At 40.8% G+C, this 19,038-nt stretch overlaps 1 protein-coding gene across 1 annotated transcript; it reads left to right on the forward strand.

Annotated features, from left to right (window-relative positions):
• The first annotated feature begins 4,116 nt into the window (after positions 1 to 4,116).
• Positions 4,117 to 19,038, forward strand: LOC115665524 (glutamine--tRNA ligase, cytoplasmic). The gene is made up of 23 exons (XM_056309720.1): positions 4,117 to 4,304; positions 4,528 to 4,578; positions 4,762 to 4,833; positions 5,042 to 5,141; positions 5,383 to 5,478; positions 5,977 to 6,038; positions 6,163 to 6,261; positions 6,349 to 6,441; positions 6,628 to 6,780; positions 6,863 to 6,918; positions 8,314 to 8,404; positions 8,492 to 8,578; positions 9,237 to 9,434; positions 9,519 to 9,617; positions 10,895 to 11,026; positions 11,121 to 11,257; positions 11,344 to 11,443; positions 11,522 to 11,614; positions 17,055 to 17,155; positions 17,240 to 17,345; positions 17,484 to 17,573; positions 17,669 to 17,801; positions 18,767 to 19,038. Exons 1-23 carry the CDS (start codon positions 4,173 to 4,175, stop codon positions 18,862 to 18,864), a joined length of 2,379 nt encoding a protein of 792 aa, XP_056165695.1. The 5' UTR covers positions 4,117 to 4,172; the 3' UTR covers positions 18,865 to 19,038.

Genomic DNA, 19,038 nt, shown 5'->3' on the forward strand with positions numbered 1-19,038 from the left:
ATATTGGTGGGTGTTCAAACGGCAAACCGGAGGAGAGAGATAGTCTTGGATGGGACATAGATGTCTTACTCGGTCGGTACTCACATTCAGTGTCTCAATCTTCTTAATCATTGATCCACTGGAAAGAAGCTCTCTTGAAATTTATCACTCAGCGGGATTAGTGGCTGAGATGTGTGTTTGATAACCACATCACGTGTTGAAATTCCGGTATTTATTGTGATTAGGCGCGTTTGATAATCATTAACCACACGCAACTTGATTAATTGGTTTGAGTCAAAAAGCAAATTGATAGCTTATTTCATTTGTTATCAAACAGCATTTTTCTTTTCATTTTCTAGGTATAAAGACCCTAGCACTTAATATTCAATACTTAAATTTTCAGCACTCATATTTTTGTCTTGGCAAATGAGTAAGCTCCGAATATGAGCACATACGAGGTAGAGAATCTTCATTTGTCTCGGAAAGAGAAATTACAATATTTTTGAGTATGAAAGACCGAAGCTTAAATTGAAGCCTGAAATATTTAGTGGATTACATAGAAGATTTTCCTCTTGAAGTATATATTGCAATTTATACAGAAATATGTCATGATCAGACGATGTAATATTATGCGTAAGCCTTTTATGGAAATTTTCCAGTAAAAGCTCGAGATTAAACAAATATTGCGCTAAATTCCCATGTAACCCGTTGTATTTTATATAAATTAGCAAAATCTATGAACGGAGAGGAATAACACCATATAGCCAAAAAAATGAACATCAAACAAACATTTGTTTCTTAAGTATTTTAAGCCACGGAATAGCCGTGGATACCGGGGTGAGAAAATTGAGAAAAAAATTTGCATCCTTTTAACGGTCTTTCACGGAGAGACTCCTGAGGTGATCACTGAGTAGGCCCAGATTGGGTTGGGCCGGGCCCAAATTTGTATTCAAACGCGCTCGCTATAAGATTTTTCATAGATAAATTTTTGGACCATACCGGAATTTTCCATTAAATGTCTCCGTCCAAACCCGTCTAAAAAATCTTATAGATTAAAAAAGCCCGTAAAAAAATCTTCGACCAAAAAAAAAAAAAAACCCGTCTAAAAAAGCCCTCTGGCCCATATATCTCGGGCTGGGCCTGCACCGGCCCGTTGAGATTTCGGGCCCACGATCGAGCCTAAAGGGAGCCAGGGATGTCCTCTTCAAGTGAAATCGCAGCATGCAAGTGGGGAAAAAGAATTGGCACAAGAGTTTACTTTGGCAAGGACTTTGTCCGTTGTTTAGGTCAAATACATGAAAAGAAACGAAAATTCAACTGCTTTGACACCATCACAATGTTCGTTTCAAGGGAAATGAATGATTGAGGAAATAACTTTCTAAACATGATTGCTTGAAATAATCAGCCAATGAAATTTTTTTTTTCATCATTGACAACAATATATGTCTAAGCATTTTCGTGAACAGTGGAGATATTTTAATTTCGTTCATTTTCACAGGCGATATAAACAATCATTTTTAAGAGGGATGTTTTTCATATCATTTATTCTTCGCAAAATAAATGCACTCTATAATTCAGTTTCAAGCTTAGGTTACTGAGCTAGGTGAATTGACCCTAGATTCATTTTCTTTTAGGAGCCTCGTTTTGCATTATTAGAATGTAGGGATAAGTGCACTACAAGTCCTAAAAATTTGTCACAAAAGTGCGTTTGAGTCCTAAAACTTGCAAAAAGTTCGTTTGAGTCCTAAAACTTATCAAAATGGTTCGTTTGAGTCCTAAAGTTAACACCGTTAGATTTACTAACGGAAAATGTTGATGTGGCGCTGACGTGTCATTTTTAATTATTTTTCTTGAGACACGTGGCGCCATGTCAGCAAAAATAAAAATAAAAATAGAAAAAACTGAAAAAAAAAACCAAAAAAAACCAAAAAAAGGAAAAAAAAAAAAAAAAGAACCGGCGGAGGTCGCCTGGGCCTTCCCGAAGCCCGGCGACCCTCGCCGGCCCCGGGCGAGGGCCGGCGACCCTCGCTCAGATCTGGGGCGAGGGTCGCGCCCTCCCCAGATCGAGGGTCGCCGGCCTCGCCGGACTCGCCTGTGGCCGGCGAGGGTCGCCGGGCCTTCCCGAGCCCGGCGACCTCCGCCGGCCCGGCGAGTCCCGGCGAGGGCCGGCGACCCTCGATCTGGGAGGGCGCGACCCTCGCCCCTGATCCGAGCGAGGGTCGCGGCCTCGCCCGAGGCCGGCGAGGGTCGCCGGCCCTCGCCCGGGCCCGGCGAGGGTCGCGGAGCTCGGAAGGCCCAGCGACCTCGCCGGTCCTTCCGGCGCGGCTTGGCCACACGGTTCTTTTTTTTTTTCCTTTTTTGGTTTTTTTGGTTTTTTTTGGTTTTTTCAGTTTTTTCTATTTTTATTTTTATTTTTGCTGACGTGGCGCCACGTGTCTCAAGAAAAAATAATTAAAAACGACACGTCAGCATTTTCCGTTAGTAAATCTAACGGTGTTAACTTTAGGACTCAAATGAACCATTTTGACAAGTTTTAGGACTCAAATGAACTTTTTGCAAGTTTTAGGACTCAAACGCACTTTTGTGACAAGTTTTAGGACTTGTAGTGCACTTATCCCTAGAATGTAATCCGGTGACTAAGGATTGCAGTTACGTAGTTTCGACATAGGGATGATACGGAGCATCTTGTTGTGCGTAAAAAATATTTTTTGCCTGTCTTCCAAGTGGACAAATTCCATTTGGCAAGAGAGAGATGTGCTGGAACTTTGGATGCATCAGCCAACGTTGCGATCCGACTTCTGGTTGTTAAATCTTCTTCGAAGCAACCAAAACCGACTCTCGGGTCCAGTTCGGGTGGATCCTGACGTGGATATTGAATTTCTTGTTCGAATTTATTCATTTCATCGAAAAAAATGCTGACCAAAGAAGAAGAAAATGCTGCATTAGCCATCAGGTCCTATCTCTTGAAAATATATAAAAAATGGCGCATCAGTGCCATGTGTCTTGAGAAAATAATAAAAGTTATGTTAGCATTTTTCATTAGTCAATTTGGACGGAATTAACGGAGGGAGTTGATTACATCAATTTAACAAGTTATATGACTCGATCATACTTTTTGAAAGTTTCAATATTCAATTGTACTTTTGAGATAAGTTTTAGGGCTTCGGACGCACTTATCTCTTTATTTTTTTGGCTAAATGGTTACATAAGCACTAGGCCATCCATAAATATTTCCTTGAAAATACTTAGAAAAAACAGAAGTTCAAAAGTCGAAAGTGAAGGGCGAGGGGTTGCAACCCCTCCCTAAACGACGACAGGGGTAGTGAGATGTAAAGGGGCGTGGTGCCATTTGCAACGACAATTGAGGGTCGTGTGACCCTCTGTTTGCAACGACATAATGCAACCATTTGTAAGGGTTGCAAGACTCTTAGCCATAGTCGTGGAAGGAGGTGACGGCCCTTCTTAAATCGTAATAAATGCCGTGGTCTACAATTATTTCGAAAGGTCACGTTGTGTCAGTGATGAATAGTTCCCGACCCCGTGCTACTATTAGGAGAAAAATCGAAGAAGTTTCGACCCTTTGGTCCTATTTCCCCCATTTCAATCTTTTCGATATTTTTAACCATCGGGCTTCTTTCTTTATTCCTATTTTCCAAGTTAAGTTGATGCGATGTCTAGTTAGGTGGCACGTCAACATTTTGCTGGAACATTGATCGAACTATTGTAATTACAGCGCATCGATAGTAAAGATCCGAAAACCATCCACACGATTGCAAATACCAAATTAAACTTTGGAATCGCAAAGACGCTTGGCGTGCGGGGGTGACGATTCAAAGTCAATGGTTTCGGATACTCGTTTTGCCTTTTCCCTTGAAAATCTTCGCAGACACGAAAAGGAATCTGGAATCTCTCATTTTCATCTCCTCCCCAAATTGCCCCTCCAGATTCTCTCTAATTTCTTCCTCGTGCCCTCTCCCCCTCCTCCTCCCCCCCCATTTTTGCTAGGTTTCTTGGAGGGCTTATCGCATTACTTTTCTCAGCAGCTTCGTCTCCGTCTTCCTCCGTCCGCGAGCCTCCTCCTCCTCCTCCTCGGCGCCGGACGCGGGATAAATTTCTCCGGCGAGGCGAGGCGAGGCGAGGCGAGGCGAAGCGCCGGAGAGCTGGAATCGGCTGCCGTCGCTCGGACGCCGGACATGGTGAAGGAGGACGAGTCCAGGGACAGGGCGCTGGAGCTGTTCCTGAAGATCGGCCTCGACGAGCGCACCGCCAAGAACACCGTCGCCAACGGCAAGGTCACTGCGAATCTGACGGCCGTGATTCACGAGGTAACCGCGATGAGGCTTGAATCTCGCCGTGCTTCGGTTCGAGGAAGATAGGAGCGAGCGAGCTCGCGCTGCTTTTGCTTTTGCCTTTTCTGTTTGCATGAGTAGGCGGATGGCTGGAAAACGATTCGCGAGTTCGTGAAGCTGTGAAAGTTAGCTGTGAATTGATCGATTCGCTGAACTTTTGTTTGTTGTCCTTCCTTTTTTTCTTTTTTTTGGTCTCAAGGCTTCTGTGACGGATGGATGCGACAAGAGCATCGGGAATCTTCTCTACACGGTGAGTTTGCATTTCATTGATTCAGCTCGTGACAGAATTTAAGTTCATCGGGGAACAATTTATGGAAATGATGCATTTGTTTCGAGAGAATTCGATCGCAAATTAGTTGATTCTGGTGTTTAGCGGGTGGGAAGTGGTTTATGAGCTTAATTGTTGTTTTCGTCTGTGATGGATATGCTGCAGGTTGCTACGAAGTACCCTGCCAGTGCTCTCGTGCACCGGCCCACATTGCTCGAGCACATTGTGTCAGCAAAGGTGAGGACAAAATATAAAACTTTGTGGTGGACTCTGTCATATCTCTGTATTTTGTGGGTATCTATTTCAACTATTTTTGCACCATCAGATTTTATCTCATGTCTCAACTATGATTAGTTGGCAAGATGTTAGATAGAATAATTGCGGACTTGGCAAAATGTCAGGTAAATAATTTACCTCTTATTCATTGCTGCTTGATTGTATGCAGATTAAAACTACAGCTCAGCTAGATGCTGCATTTTCATTTTTCTCCAACACTGGTTCAGAGAGCTTTAAGCTTCATGAGTTTGAAGAAGCGTGTGGTGTCGGTATGCAAAGCACTGCTATCTGTTGTGAATTCCAATTGAATATTAAGATTTTCAATTTGTTCATATGCTGTTTTGGCACGCATCTTGTGATGTCTGCGTGTTCTGGGCAGTTTCATTCGGGTTGCAAAACACCATGCCGTCATCACATGATTATGCTTATGTTTGATGTAAAACAATTTTAACCTTTATGATGGTTCTCTCGTGCATTGTTTCATCATATTGCTGATTTTTGTGCAAGCAGGAGTGGAGGTGTCCGTGGAAGATATTACACAAACTGTTGGTGAGATTTTTGAAGAGAGAAAGAGCTCAATCTTGGAGCAGCGTTATCGAACAAATGGTAAGAGATGATTTATTATTACTATTATCAAAAGGCTGAATTCTATCATACTTTGATGGCTCAGCACTTTGATTTCGACCTTTTGATTTCTTGTTGTAAAACATTGTCCTAAAGTATCTGATGTGCTTTTCTCCCCCTTTACAAGCATTTTTTAGCCCTGACTACTTTATGAGAGCTAAGCATCACATTTTTATGTGTCGGTTGCAGAAAGGTCCTTTATTGTCAACTTCCTCTCCGGGGGTGGGGTGGGGTCTCCCATAAATAGGAATCGATGGATGTCTTTATAGATCCTATTAGTTAGTAAAATTTATATGGAATTTTAATGCTGGGATTATTCTTGTCGCACAGTTCAGCGTGTTAACTACCCTATTATGCTAATTCATACATAGTATATTTCATGGCATATCCTTTTCTAGTGTTGCCGATTTCAGTTACTCATCATGGAAAGAAAATGCACTCTTTGATTACAGTATCTAATCGTTTCCCCTTTGCCTATAGTGGGTGAATTATTTGGACATGTTCGAAAAAAGCTGCCATGGGCTGACCAAAAGATTGTTAAGGTACCGTCTTAGATTTTGGATTCCTAGTTGTTCAAACTTATGATGTTATTCTTTTCCCCTTTTTTTTTTTTTTCTCTTCTCACTATTTTATTTTCATTTTTGATGTACCCGTGTCTACTTATAGCAAATCATAGATGCAAAAATGCATGAGTTGCTGGGTGAAAGGACTGCTGCAGATGATGAAAAGCCTGCAAAGAAGAAGGAAAAGCCTGTGAAAGTTGAGGTGGGTTTACACCAGGATGTAGAGTTTGGCTTTTGGTTTTAAGTAAGAGGGCATTATTTTCATTCCCTCTCTGGTGTTGAGTTGTAGGAGAAGAAAGTTGCAGCGGCTGCTGCACCACAGCCCTCTGAAGAAGAACTTAATCCATTTAAGGATTTTCCACAGCCAGAGGATAATTTCCAGGTAAGATTTTACCTTTTCACTCTATTTTCCTTTCTTGCAATAGACTTATTTTGAGTACTGGGCATATTTGGAAGCTTGCTTTCAATTAAATCATGCGCAAGCATATTCTTAATTGCTTTTTAATTCTTTGATATTGTCTGATCAGACAAACATCTGCTTAATACATTGTATGCCTCCAATTATCAGGTGCATACTGAGGTTTTTTTCAGTGATGACCGTGTGTTGAGATGCTGCAATTCAAAAGAAATGCTCAATAAGCACTTAACAGTGACAGGCGGAAAAGTTTTCACTCGATTTCCCCCTGAACCAAATGGGTATCTGCATATTGGTCATGCAAAGGTAATACCGAATTATTGTTGAATCATACTTATGTTCACTTAGTTTTGCTTATGGCTGCCATTTGTGATCTTGATGACTACAGGCCATGTTTGTTAGCTTTGGTCTGGCTAAAGAGAGATCTGGGTGCTGCTATTTGAGGTAAGGAAAAATACATTCACTCCACCGTCCCCCTATAATATACGTAGTGCGTGCACGAGCGGATCTAATTAGACCATCCACATGAGTTAAATTTTTAGAATACCTAACGTATGAAAAGTATTTCGTTTTCCAGACCGTTGAATGAAAAATGACGAGTAGTTCAGTCTAAGCATGGACTGCTTTATACACGTTCTTTTAACACTTGGTAAATTAGCTTATCAGGCTTTAGCAGTGAAAATGGTGGATATTCATCTTACATAGACGGTCCATTTTCATTGAACTAAATGTAAGATTCTTATAAATTGTTTACCATTGGGCAAAAAGCTCCTTGAGCAACTATTGGGGAGCTTTGTTTGCTTAGTGGTTAACTGTTGCTGCAGCTCTAATTCCTTGGATTGTCAAATCTTATCGCCAGGTGGAGTGAGTTTAGATATACTTAGATTGTGATTATTATGATTTTCTATCCAAAACTTTCTTAGGAATTAAGGGAGGCGGGCTTACAGCTAAAAAAGTAAGTTAAATGAGGTTTTGGCATAGAATGGTCGTGTTTTTCTACCTTATGCCAATCTAGATGTGTCTTTCTAGCTCCAAAGTAGTGAAAACCATTCTTAGCCGCTTGAGGAAACTAAATACTTAACTCAAGTTTTGATGCGTTGGGGACTTGAACCGGAGGTATACCTAACTAACTTCTCTGACTTAAATTTTTTTTCTTCGGGCTCAAGAAGTTAATAGCCTTTACTTCCCCCAATGTTCTCTACTTGATATACCGTAAGTGAAATCCTTTTGAAGATTGAAGACTCAATTTTTGATTCGTTGGAGATTCTAACCGGAGGTATACCTAATTAATTTCTCCGACTTAAAAGTTTATGTGGGCTCAAGAAGTTATAGCCTTTGCTTGCCCCAGTGTTCTCAAGTCTATCTAATGTAAGTGAAATTCTTTTGAAGATTGAAGATGGTCCTCTTGGAGAGGAGAAAGGATTTTAGTGTTAAAACACTTGAATGAAAAAGAAGTAACTACAAAGGAAATAACATCTAACGTTTGAAATGTGCAGTAAGTGTTATCCTAAAAGACATATGAGGAGCACTCTTTGTGAATCTTAGGACATTGATGTTCTGCTTTCTACATGACCCGCCTTTTACATATATGGCTTCCAATAGGAAGGGTCCATACTGCCTTTCGGTCGTCCAGTGAAGTTCTAGCTGTCGATTTATACTCCATGAATTCTTTAAACTTTAGCTTTAAGATGCATAGTTATAGCTACTAGTGGTTGCGCTGGTGTTCTAGTTTGATTTTCCCCTAGACTCTGTTATGGATTATGTAATCGTTCCTTTGTATTCTTCTGAAAAGGTTTTCCTGTTCGTTAGCCTTCATTTATGTTCTCATGGCATTTGTAGGTTTGATGACACAAATCCGGAAGCTGAAAAAAAAGAGTACATTGATCATATCCAAGAAATTGTTGATTGGATGGGTTGGAAACCTTTCAAGGTGAAATTTTCTGCATTCATTGACTTGGTATGTGCTTCGAGCCTTTTTTCTGGGAGAAAAATCTGAGATAACTTGAATTTTTGGTAGATCACTTATGCCAGCGATTACTTCCAAGAGTTGTATGATCTGGCGGTGGAGCTTATAAAAAGGGGTCATGCTTATGTTGACCATCAGGTGAGCCGTTCGATTTCCCTTTGGCTTAAATCTTCATGCTGCTTTGGGTAGAGACAATTCTGTTTTCCCCCTTACTAAGAGAGAAACCATGTGCAATGAATGTCAAATACTTACCAGAAAGTAAATGGCATGGCTCTTATAGCTGTAAATTGGATATGACTAAGGTAATTACTAGTGTACTCATTTCACTTTGTGATTGATTCTTTTTCCCAACTAAAATTATTGCTGCTTTAGGCTGAGCCCTTGTAATTTAGGTAGCTTAGGAAGAAAACCATGTGCAGTGAGGTTCTATTTCTATTGCAGCTCTGCTAATATGTTGCCCAGCATATGCTTCTCCCTGCAATTTAGTTATATTTTCTCGCAAATGTATGCTCAATCTTTAGTCTAACATAGCTTTTGGAAGCAGGCAAGTTAGATATTTTGCCACGTGGATGCACTCATGCGAGCAATTCTTGATTTCGTGCGACAGTCTCACTTCTTGATTTCATGCACCGGTCACTAACCTTTTTGCTGCAAAGATTTTAAGAAATTTGTCTATCTTGTAGTGTTTAAGTTATGGGAATGTTGGAGAATTTTCTGGTGTTGGGCACTTCTCATTGTGCTTTATCCGTTGTTGATTTAATCTCAGTTTCTTTCAATGCTTGAATTATTTTGGTAGACACCCGATGAAATAAAGGAGTATAGGGAAAAGAAGATGAATAGTCCATGGAGGGACAGACCTATTGCAGAGTCATTAAAACTCTTTGAGGATATGAGAAGGGGTCTGATCGAGGAAGGGAAAGCAACACTTAGAATGAAGCAGGATATGCAGAGTGATAACTTTAATATGTATGATCTCATTGCATATCGTATAAAGGTATGCCTTTTTACTGAATTTCTCTTTAATATCTCGATCTTTTTTTGTTCTTGGTGATTTACATTTTGGTTTTACTATCTGTAGTTTACTCCTCATCCTCATGCTGGAGATAAATGGTGCGTCTATCCAAGCTATGATTATGCTCATTGCATTGTTGATTCCCTTGAAAATATCACCCATTCGGTATGTCTCTTTCTCTTTCTTTTTATTGTATCTCAGTGCATCAAATCTATGGTGTTCTCATTTGCTAAATGATTCCTGAACATATATTAGTACTACTGTTGATAAGAGAATAATAGAGGCACAGGTTTTGGGGAAAGACCTCTATGTGGAGTTATGATGTCAAAGGGCAACCATGGCATCATTCTGAGTGTAAACGTCAGCAATTAGTTTGGGTGTCGGAGCTTTTAAGGAAGTGATGCATATTAATGAGATGGGAAGGTTAGGATGGGCAACCATAAAGAGAAAGACCTAAGTTTGCTAGTTGATGTGAAGCTGAGGCTTTGTTTAGGGGCACTTTCATTATGGTAGTTGTATTTCCTTTGTTCCTCTATCTGATGATAGTGATATGCCTAATACGGATTGATGAAAACCTCCTGTGCCCTACTTAAGTAAAATATAGGATTTCATGTGAATACCATTTAAGGCAGCATTAGAAGTGATAAGCAAATGAACTATGGTATATGGGATGTGGTTCTGGATTTTGTGGCATGTTAGATACTTTATTGCTCTTTGCTTTATTTTCAGCTAATAAATGAACAACTATGCGCAGACATTTTAATAGCACGAACTCTTCCAATTGAATATGATCAAGAACGAACGAAGAATAGCCTGTAGAGTCAAGATAGTTAAATTGGATTTTTGTCATTATGTTTGAGGCTAAAGCTACTGATTTTATATATATTCAGGGATGAGATAAGGTGCAGTATCTTTTCAATTAAAGGGAAGTGGGATCTTTCTTGATTGATGGCTCACTTCTGAGGCTCTTTATTCAATTACTCGACTCTGTCAATATCCCTTGCTCGGGCAGTTGCTTGTAGTTACTGGAACTCCATCTAGGGAGTAGACCATTTTTGCTTGTTTTGAAAATGGCATCTTCCAGATGTTCTTGAAGCAGGTTTTCGCTTAATGGCCTAAAATTATGCAATAGTTCTATTAATTTTAACCTTGCAGATATACATTTTTAATTTACTGGTCTGGACAATCATTACTTTGTCTTATAGGAAATGTAATATATGAATGTCCTCAAGGGTGGGTTCGTACTAGATTAATTCATGCCTGTTATATTTGTACGTTGGTTGCTAGACTTGGATAGATTGCACATTTTCATGATGCTCCAAGCAGTAATGATATGTGAATGATTTCCTTTCACTAATGTGGTCTTTGGTCATTTAGTCTTGTCTTTCTCTCTGGGCTTCATGCCTGTAAATTTTCTTGTCTTCTGCTTGTGTTGTCAACAGCTCTGTACTCTTGAATTTGAGACGCGGCGTGCTTCCTACTATTGGCTATTGCATGCTCTAGACCTATACCAACCTTATGTGTGGGAGTACTCTCGGCTCAATGTCACTAATACTGTAATGTCAAAGCGGAAGGTGAGGCAGAAATTTGAACCATGAGCAGTATTTGATTAGCGTAAAGTTGTCAATCCCTTTTCCACATATGAAGTGTGTTCTTGTTCTGTTGCAGTTAAATTATTTAGTGACCAAGAAATTTGTTGATGGTTGGGATGACCCACGTTTGATGACCCTAGCTGGTTTGAGAAGAAGAGGTGTAACTTCAACTTCCATCAATGCTTTTGTTCGAGGAATCGGAATCACTAGAAGGTTGAGTTTGTTAAATATCGGGCCAACCTGAGAAAAAAATTGCAAATTGGTAGTCTCTTACTTTAAATTTTCTATATTCTCAACAGTGATGGTAGCACAATACGGTTGGATCGCCTTGAGTATCACATTAGAGAAGAACTGAACAAAACAGCGCCTCGAACCATGGTTGTTCTATATCCACTTAAGGTGTGCTGGATTTGTTCTTTATGTGGACCAATGATTGTTTTCGCTGTTTCATTAACTGGTTAATATTTTTCTCTTAAGGTTGTTATTACCAACTTAGATGCTGGCAGTGTGATGGATCTGGAAGCAAAGAAATGGCCTGACGCTCAAACAGATACATCTGCCATCTACCAGGTAATGGCCACACCATACTAGGCACAGATGGTTTTAGACTTTTCATTAATAAAATCTAAACTTTTTACATGTCAACTACATGGGAATTTGTAATTAACATTGAATGCAGCCATAGGCTTTTTATGAGGTAAAATATACCTGGATTTTCTGGTCTAACTTACTGTAATTTGGTAAAAGAGATCTACTTTATTATTGAGATAAACCAAGTATATATAGGCTTAGGGTTAAGCCTTGATACAAAGACCTAAATACCCTTTCCTAAAATAAACCCAACTTGCTAATTATCTAATAATAAAACTAACACTCCCCCTCAAGTTGGGGCATACATATCAAAAAGACCTAACTTGCTGCAAATATATGAAACTCGTCCACGCCGTAGAGGTTTCGTGAAAATGTCTGCTAATTGCTCCTCAGACCGTGTATGTACCAGCTGTATATCACCACAATTCACCTTTTCCCGAACAAAGTGACAATCAATCTCTATATGCTTAGTTCGCTCATGAAACACTGGATTACTAGCAATATGAATGGCAGATTGATTGTCACAATGGAGAGTAGACGATCCCGCCATATGTAATCCAATCTCGATCAACAACATACGAATCCACTTGAAGCTCACTTGTAACGTTAGCCATAGCACGATATTCTCGCTTCGCACTAGATCGAGAAACAAGCGATTGTTTCTTACTCTTCCACGACACAAGATTACCTCCAAGGAATACACAGTACTCGATATAGACCGGCGATCTACGGGACAACCAGCCCAATCTGCATCAGAGTATCCTGTCACCTCCAAAGAGTCTGGCTCAGAATAACCAGCTACATTAAGATGATCCCGATTATGGAATACAAGCCCTTGACCTGGGGCTCCCTTCAAATATCGTATAATATGTAAGACAGCTTGCCAGTGAGTAGTACGAGGAGAGCTCATGAACTGACTCACCACACTAACAGCAAATGAGATATCGGACGAGTAATGGTAAGATAATTCAACTTGCCTACCAACCGACGATATTTTTCCTGGATCATGAAGAAGCTCCCGTGTTCGTTATCAAGCTTCACCCCAGGGTCCATAGGTGTATCACCAGGCTTAGCATCGTGCAAGCCCACCTCCTTAAGAATATCAATGGCGTACTTTCTTTGAGAAAGAGCAATACTATCACCAGTATATGCAACTTCGATACCGAGAAAATATCGAAGTAGACCTAAGTCTTTAGTATTAAACTCCTTTTGTAGAAACAGCTTGAGTCGTTTTATGCCTTCAACATCACTCCCAGTAACAATGATATCATCAACATAAACAACCAGAATAACATACCCCTTCAAAGATGACATACTAAATACGGAATGATCCACATTGCATCGATGCATACCAAAACTGGTAACAGCATCACTAAAACGACCGAACCAAGCACGAGGAGACTGCTTTAGTCCATATAGAGCTTTACGCAATCGGCATACCTTCTCCCCTTGAGCGACAAACCCGGGTGGTTGCTCCATATAGACCTCTTCTTGAAGATCCCCATGAAGGAACGCATTTTTAACATCAAGCTGATGAAGAGTCCACTTAAAACGAGCAGCCAAAGAAATAATGACACGAACAGAAGGAATTTTAGCCACTGGAGAAAAAGTCTCGTCATAGTCAATGCCATAATTTTGAGTATAGCCCTTCGCAACAAGACGCGCCTTTAAGCGCTCAACAGAACCATCGGGATGATATATAACAACAAATACCCACCGACAACCTACCAATTGCTTGTCAGGAGGTAAAGAGACAAGTTCCCAAGTCTTGTTGTGTTGTAGTGCAGCCATTTCTTCCTCCATAGCACGAGCCCAACCTGGATGAGCTAAAGCTTCCTGCACACTATTGGGCACAGACACAGATGCGAGAGACGACACAAATGATGACATTTGAGGAGATAAATTATGATAAGACACAAAATGAGCAAGAGGATACCGAGATCGAGTACGGTGTGCAACAGGAGAGTCAACTGGAGGTGATGGAAGAGGATCAGAAGCCGGGGCCGGAGATAGTGGTGAGGCGTCTGCTGATGGAGAGTAATGATTCCAAGCACGGCGAGGACCACGTGTATAGACCTGTAGTGGCTGAGATGAACTTGGATTTGATGGAACAACAATAGAAGAGACATATGGTGATTCGTTGGAGATATAGGTAGGGGAACTAACAACGCAACGTTTGAGAAGGTGAGGAAGACGGTGCAGGACAAGAAACATTACCAAAAAATGTCCGATCCTCGAAGAAGGTAACATCAGCAGAGACGTACTCTTGACGAGAAGTAGGATTATAACAAACATAACCCTTTTGGGTACGAGAGTAACCAACGAAGACACATTTTTCAGCACGGGGAGATAATTTGTCTAGGCCAGGAGACAACTGATGGACAAAACAGACACAACCAAAAATACGAGGACGAATAGACCATAAAGGTTGATTAGGATGAAGAAGAGTAAAAGGAACAGCTCCCTTTAACACAGAAGATGGAAGACGATTAATAAGATGACATGCTGTACGAATAGCATAGCTCCAGTAAGATTTAGGTACATGTGTATGAAGAAGAAGACAGGGCAACATCGAGTAAATGACGATTCTTACGTTCAAGCAACTCCATTTTGTTGTGGAGTGTGAGCGCAAGAACTCTGATGTAAAATACCACGAGATTCAAGGAAAGGAAGAAAGGTGGAAGAAGAAAAATACTCACGAGCATTATCTGTACGTAAGCATTTAACAGGATATCCATACTGAGTAGTAACTTCATTGTAAAATTGACGAAAGGAGTGAAATACCTCGGTACGATCTTTTATTAAATATAACCAAGTGGTACGAGTACAATCATCAACGAAAGTGACAAAATAACGAAAACCAAATGAAGACTCTCGACTAGGACCCCAAACATCAGAATGGACTAACTCAAATGGTTGAGAAGCACGACTCAAAACACGGGGTGGAAAAGACACATGATGATGCTTTCCCAACTGACACGTTTCACAATCAAACTTAAGACTCGATCTAGACACAAAAGGAAAATGACAAAGTGTATCCGTTGACGGATGACCCAGGACGACAATGCAACCGATAAGAGTCATCCACGACCTTCTTCCGAATAGTAGCGATGCAGCAACAATCACGGGGTCTAGAAGATACAATCCACCAGCCTCACGCCCACCACCTATCCGGCGTCCAGTCTTCCGATCCTGGAGGACACATGAAGATGGAGAAAAGGTGATATTGCAATCAAGATCACGAGTAATGGAACTGACAGATAACAAACTATAAGGGAATCGAGGAATATGGTAAACAAAAGGCAAAGATATGGAGGAATTCAATGACACACAACCTGTACCAGCTACTTGAGATTTTGAACCATCTGCTAAGGTGACTGAAGTGGAAGGAGTAGAAGAAGATGAAGTAAGAAGACGCGAATCACCAGTCATATGATGAGTGGCACCTGAATCAATAATCCAAGGACTAAGTGTATCTGTAGTGGCTAAGAGACAAGTACCATCATTATGTTGTGCCAAAGTAGCAACAGGAGCTGAAGAACCACCAGGTTGTCGCGCTCTAATCAGCTCATCATATTCTGCACGAGTCAACTGCACAGTACTTTGTTCGGAAGCTGATCCAGATGAAGAAGACCGAGGCTCAATATCAATGGAAGCCTGTAAACCCCGCAACTCAGGATGGAGATCATAACAATAGTTAATAGTGTGTCCAGCCAACTGACAATGAGTACAAAAACGACCTCCACGACCTCCTCTAGCACTAGTAGTACTACCACCTCGAGGAACACCTCGACCCGGAATAGTGCGGCCACGACCATGATTAAAGTTACTTGTACTCCAATTGCCACGACCACGAACTCCTTGATTACCACGAGCCACCATAGCACTATTATCCGACATAGTTGAAGCTTTCGAATCGGGAGTGTACTGAGAGCGGCTCGAGAATATACTTCCTCTATGGAAGGAAGGGTGCCCGGAGAAGTAATCTGCTGTCTTAGGGCACTGTGATCTGGACCAAGACCTCGAAGAAAGAGGACCACCAGCATGTCTGCTTCTCTCTGCTGCATCTGAGTAACTGTTGTGGCTGGTGGAAGATGAGACCGAGTCGCCGAGACAAAGAAGTAAAACGAGCATAGTATTCTCGCCAATCCGGAAGGACCAATTTTAGCCTCAAATAATGCCTCCCACATATCACATACTCGACTCATATTATTCTCGTCAGAATAAAGTAAAGTGCATTTGGACCACACCTCACGAGCTGTCATACAATCCATAAAAAGAGGACGAATAGAATCGGTCATACTTCCCCACGCAGAGTACGCAACGCGGCGTCGGTGACCCTCCATTCTTCTAAATTAGTCTGAATCCTCGGGTGGTGGTTCATGGAGCCACCTAGATTGGCGATTAGCATAAATAAAAGTAGAAAGGGCCATTGACCAACTCGGGTAATTCGTGCCATCCAACTTTACTAATGTGGTGTGTAAACCACTCATACCAAAGGAACCAAGAGCAATAGTCGGGGTAGTCACCCCCGAACGAACATCCGGTTACCGAATCGGTAGACATATCCACCAATTAAAAAGAGAACACTCGTAATCTATCGATTGTCACCAAATCCACTAAAAAAATGTGAACACCACCAACAAGCAACTATCAATCACACTACAAGTCACCACACCAACTTCCACTACCACATCAACCAGATCTGCTCACCACATCAACCACCACTACACTTTAATTAAAAACAATGTCTTCACATCGACGTGCAAGACAGCAGAGAAACACGAGCAAAAAAAAATCCCATAACCAAGACGATCAAGTAGAGAAGCAACGAGAACATGACCAAAAATTTCTTCACATCTCGTTGCCTCTCTCTCGCGAATCACATCACCGGAAGAGGCGCTGAGTCGCGCTCTGGAGGCGCGCTGGAGGCGCGCTGAGTCGCGCGCGGGGGGGCGCGAGGTCGCGCCGAGGAGCGCGCGAGGTCGCGCTGAGGCGCGCGAGCTAAGACGCGCGAGACGTGTGGGTTCTTCGCTGGTCGTGAACAGTAGGCTAGGGCTAGGGCTTAATTTAGGATTAGGATTAGGGTTTTACTGTGGCTCTGATACCATGTAATTTGGTAAAAGAGATCTACTTTATTATTGAGATAAACCAAGTATATATAGGCTTAGGGTTAAGCCTTGATACAAAGACCTAAATACCCTTTCCTAAAATAAACCCAACTTGCTAATTATCTAATAATAAAACTAACACTTACGTTGTGTGATGACTCGAGAAGTATTGTAGTCAGGTCTTTAGTACTTCTTTTGGACATTTGAACTTGGTAATCTGTTTGATATTTGTATACATCCATAATTTTGCTAAAATTGTTTGGAGATGGATTTGTGAAGCGAATATTACTGTTTTATATTTTCCCCAGGTCCCCTTTTCGAAGACGGTGTACATAGAACAGTCAGATTTTCGGATGAAGGATTCAAAAGATTACTATGGTCTTGCTCCTGGTAAAACAGTGATGCTAAGGTATGCACCCATTAGATTGTTTCTTTTGAAGTTTCAACTTTATCAAATGTGTGCTTGATGCTCAAATCCTTTCTGCGATGGTAGATATGCATTCCCCATAAAGTGCACCAATGTTGTCTTAGCTGATGATAAGGAAACAGTTGTTGAGATTCACGCTGAGTATGATTCCTCCAAGAAAACAAAACCTAAGGTTCATATGTGTAATGTTGTTCATTTCCTGTTACTTTTAAATTGCTTTGAGAAAAATAATTATTCTTGGTACTTTGTAGTGCTGACTCTCATTCTCTCCCTCTCTTTTTTTTTTGTTTCCCTCAAAATGTATCTTAAGGGGGTGCTTCACTGGGTTGCTGAACCTTCCCATGGTGTTGACCCACTTCAGGTGGAAGTCAGATTGTTTGACAGGCTATTTTTGTCAGAGGTTGGAAATTAGTCTTGCAAATTGTGTATTCTTCTTCTTGCATTAACTGTTTTATGTGAATAATTAATAGTTGTTGGAACTTTTTGCTGAATTAGAGTCCGGCTGAGCTTGGTAAAGATTGGCTTGATGATCTCAACCCACATTCAAAAGTTGTGGTCCCTCGTGCATATGCTCTACCATCACTTCGAGAAGCTAAAGTGGGAGATAGATTTCAGTTTGAAAGGCTTGGTATGTACTGAGACTTATGAGTGGCATTGATATACAGGCATATGAACTTTTCGGCATCAGTGAAGGATGCGAATTATGCATTTGAAGCAGGGAATAGGGCTTTTCTGAGGAGATACTGTAATTATTATCGCAATCCATGCATATCATCATCTATTTCAACTATTCTTCTTAAGTTTTCTTTAGAAGTAGCACATCTTTGATGAGTGGAAACTCCTTTGATATTTTTGTTTTTGCTCATCCAAGTACATTGCTTCTGGTGATTGGCTAGGTGCTGGTAGAGCAGTTGCAAGTCTTGTCATAGGATATGTAGATATAACTAAAATGGTATATTGAACAGCTTCATGATGGATGGAGAGCGACAATTCAGCTTCCCAAGAACCAGTGTAGTTTTCCACATTTGTTCTGTCACTAAATCTCTTCCCAATCTAGCAAAGTGGGGCCACAAGTTAATTAGATTTTGTCCTTTGTGCTTTCTTCTGCTATACTAGCTTTCAGTGGCATCCTTCTTTTCTGCCATTTTGATAGGATTCTCTTTAAGTCTTTGTCTTAAATTTCTTGGGAAGGTCGTTTCCTCTTCTTTTCTGTGCTCTACATCCACACAGACAGCTGTTGCATAGATGATGCCTTGTGAAAAGTTTAATAGAGAAGCATTAGGCAACAAAAAGTCTTTGAATTGCTGTTATAATGAAGAGCGATCATGAAGTACTTATTTACGAATTCTAGTACAGAGGTTAGGTTATTCTCTAAGTTAGGTTGTTCTCTAAGAAAAGATGAAACTTCCTGTTTGTTCTTGATTAGTCTGACAGCCGCATGGCATCCATCTAAGCTTTGTTAAGGTAGTTACATTCTATTTGAATATTGTTCTGCTCATATACCTTTGGAGGATGTTCTCCTTGTTCAATAGGGCTGAAAATCCATTCATATTATTGTCTGATCATTGTTGTATTGATAATCTGCAATTGCAGGGTATTTTGTGGTTGACGAGGACTCTACTACATCTGAGAAACTTGTCTTCAACCGGACAGTTACACTGCGAGACAGCTACAGTAAAGGTGGAAAGTAGGTCGTCATGATAGGACACTAGCCATGCCATGAGATGCAACTAGAGATGCACAGGTTCTGAATACTTTGCAGATGTATAAACAGTTACATTGATTATTAACCACAGGCTATTAATCATTATCCACAGGACTACTACGTATATCTTTGAATTCATCATGACATACCTATTTTGTCA

This window comes from Syzygium oleosum, unplaced genomic scaffold (assembly GCF_021117445.2).
Source record: "Syzygium oleosum isolate NSW1041296 unplaced genomic scaffold, Sole_v2.1 Sole_v2.03, whole genome shotgun sequence".
In the NCBI taxonomy this organism is placed as follows: domain Eukaryota; kingdom Viridiplantae; phylum Streptophyta; class Magnoliopsida; order Myrtales; family Myrtaceae; genus Syzygium; species Syzygium oleosum.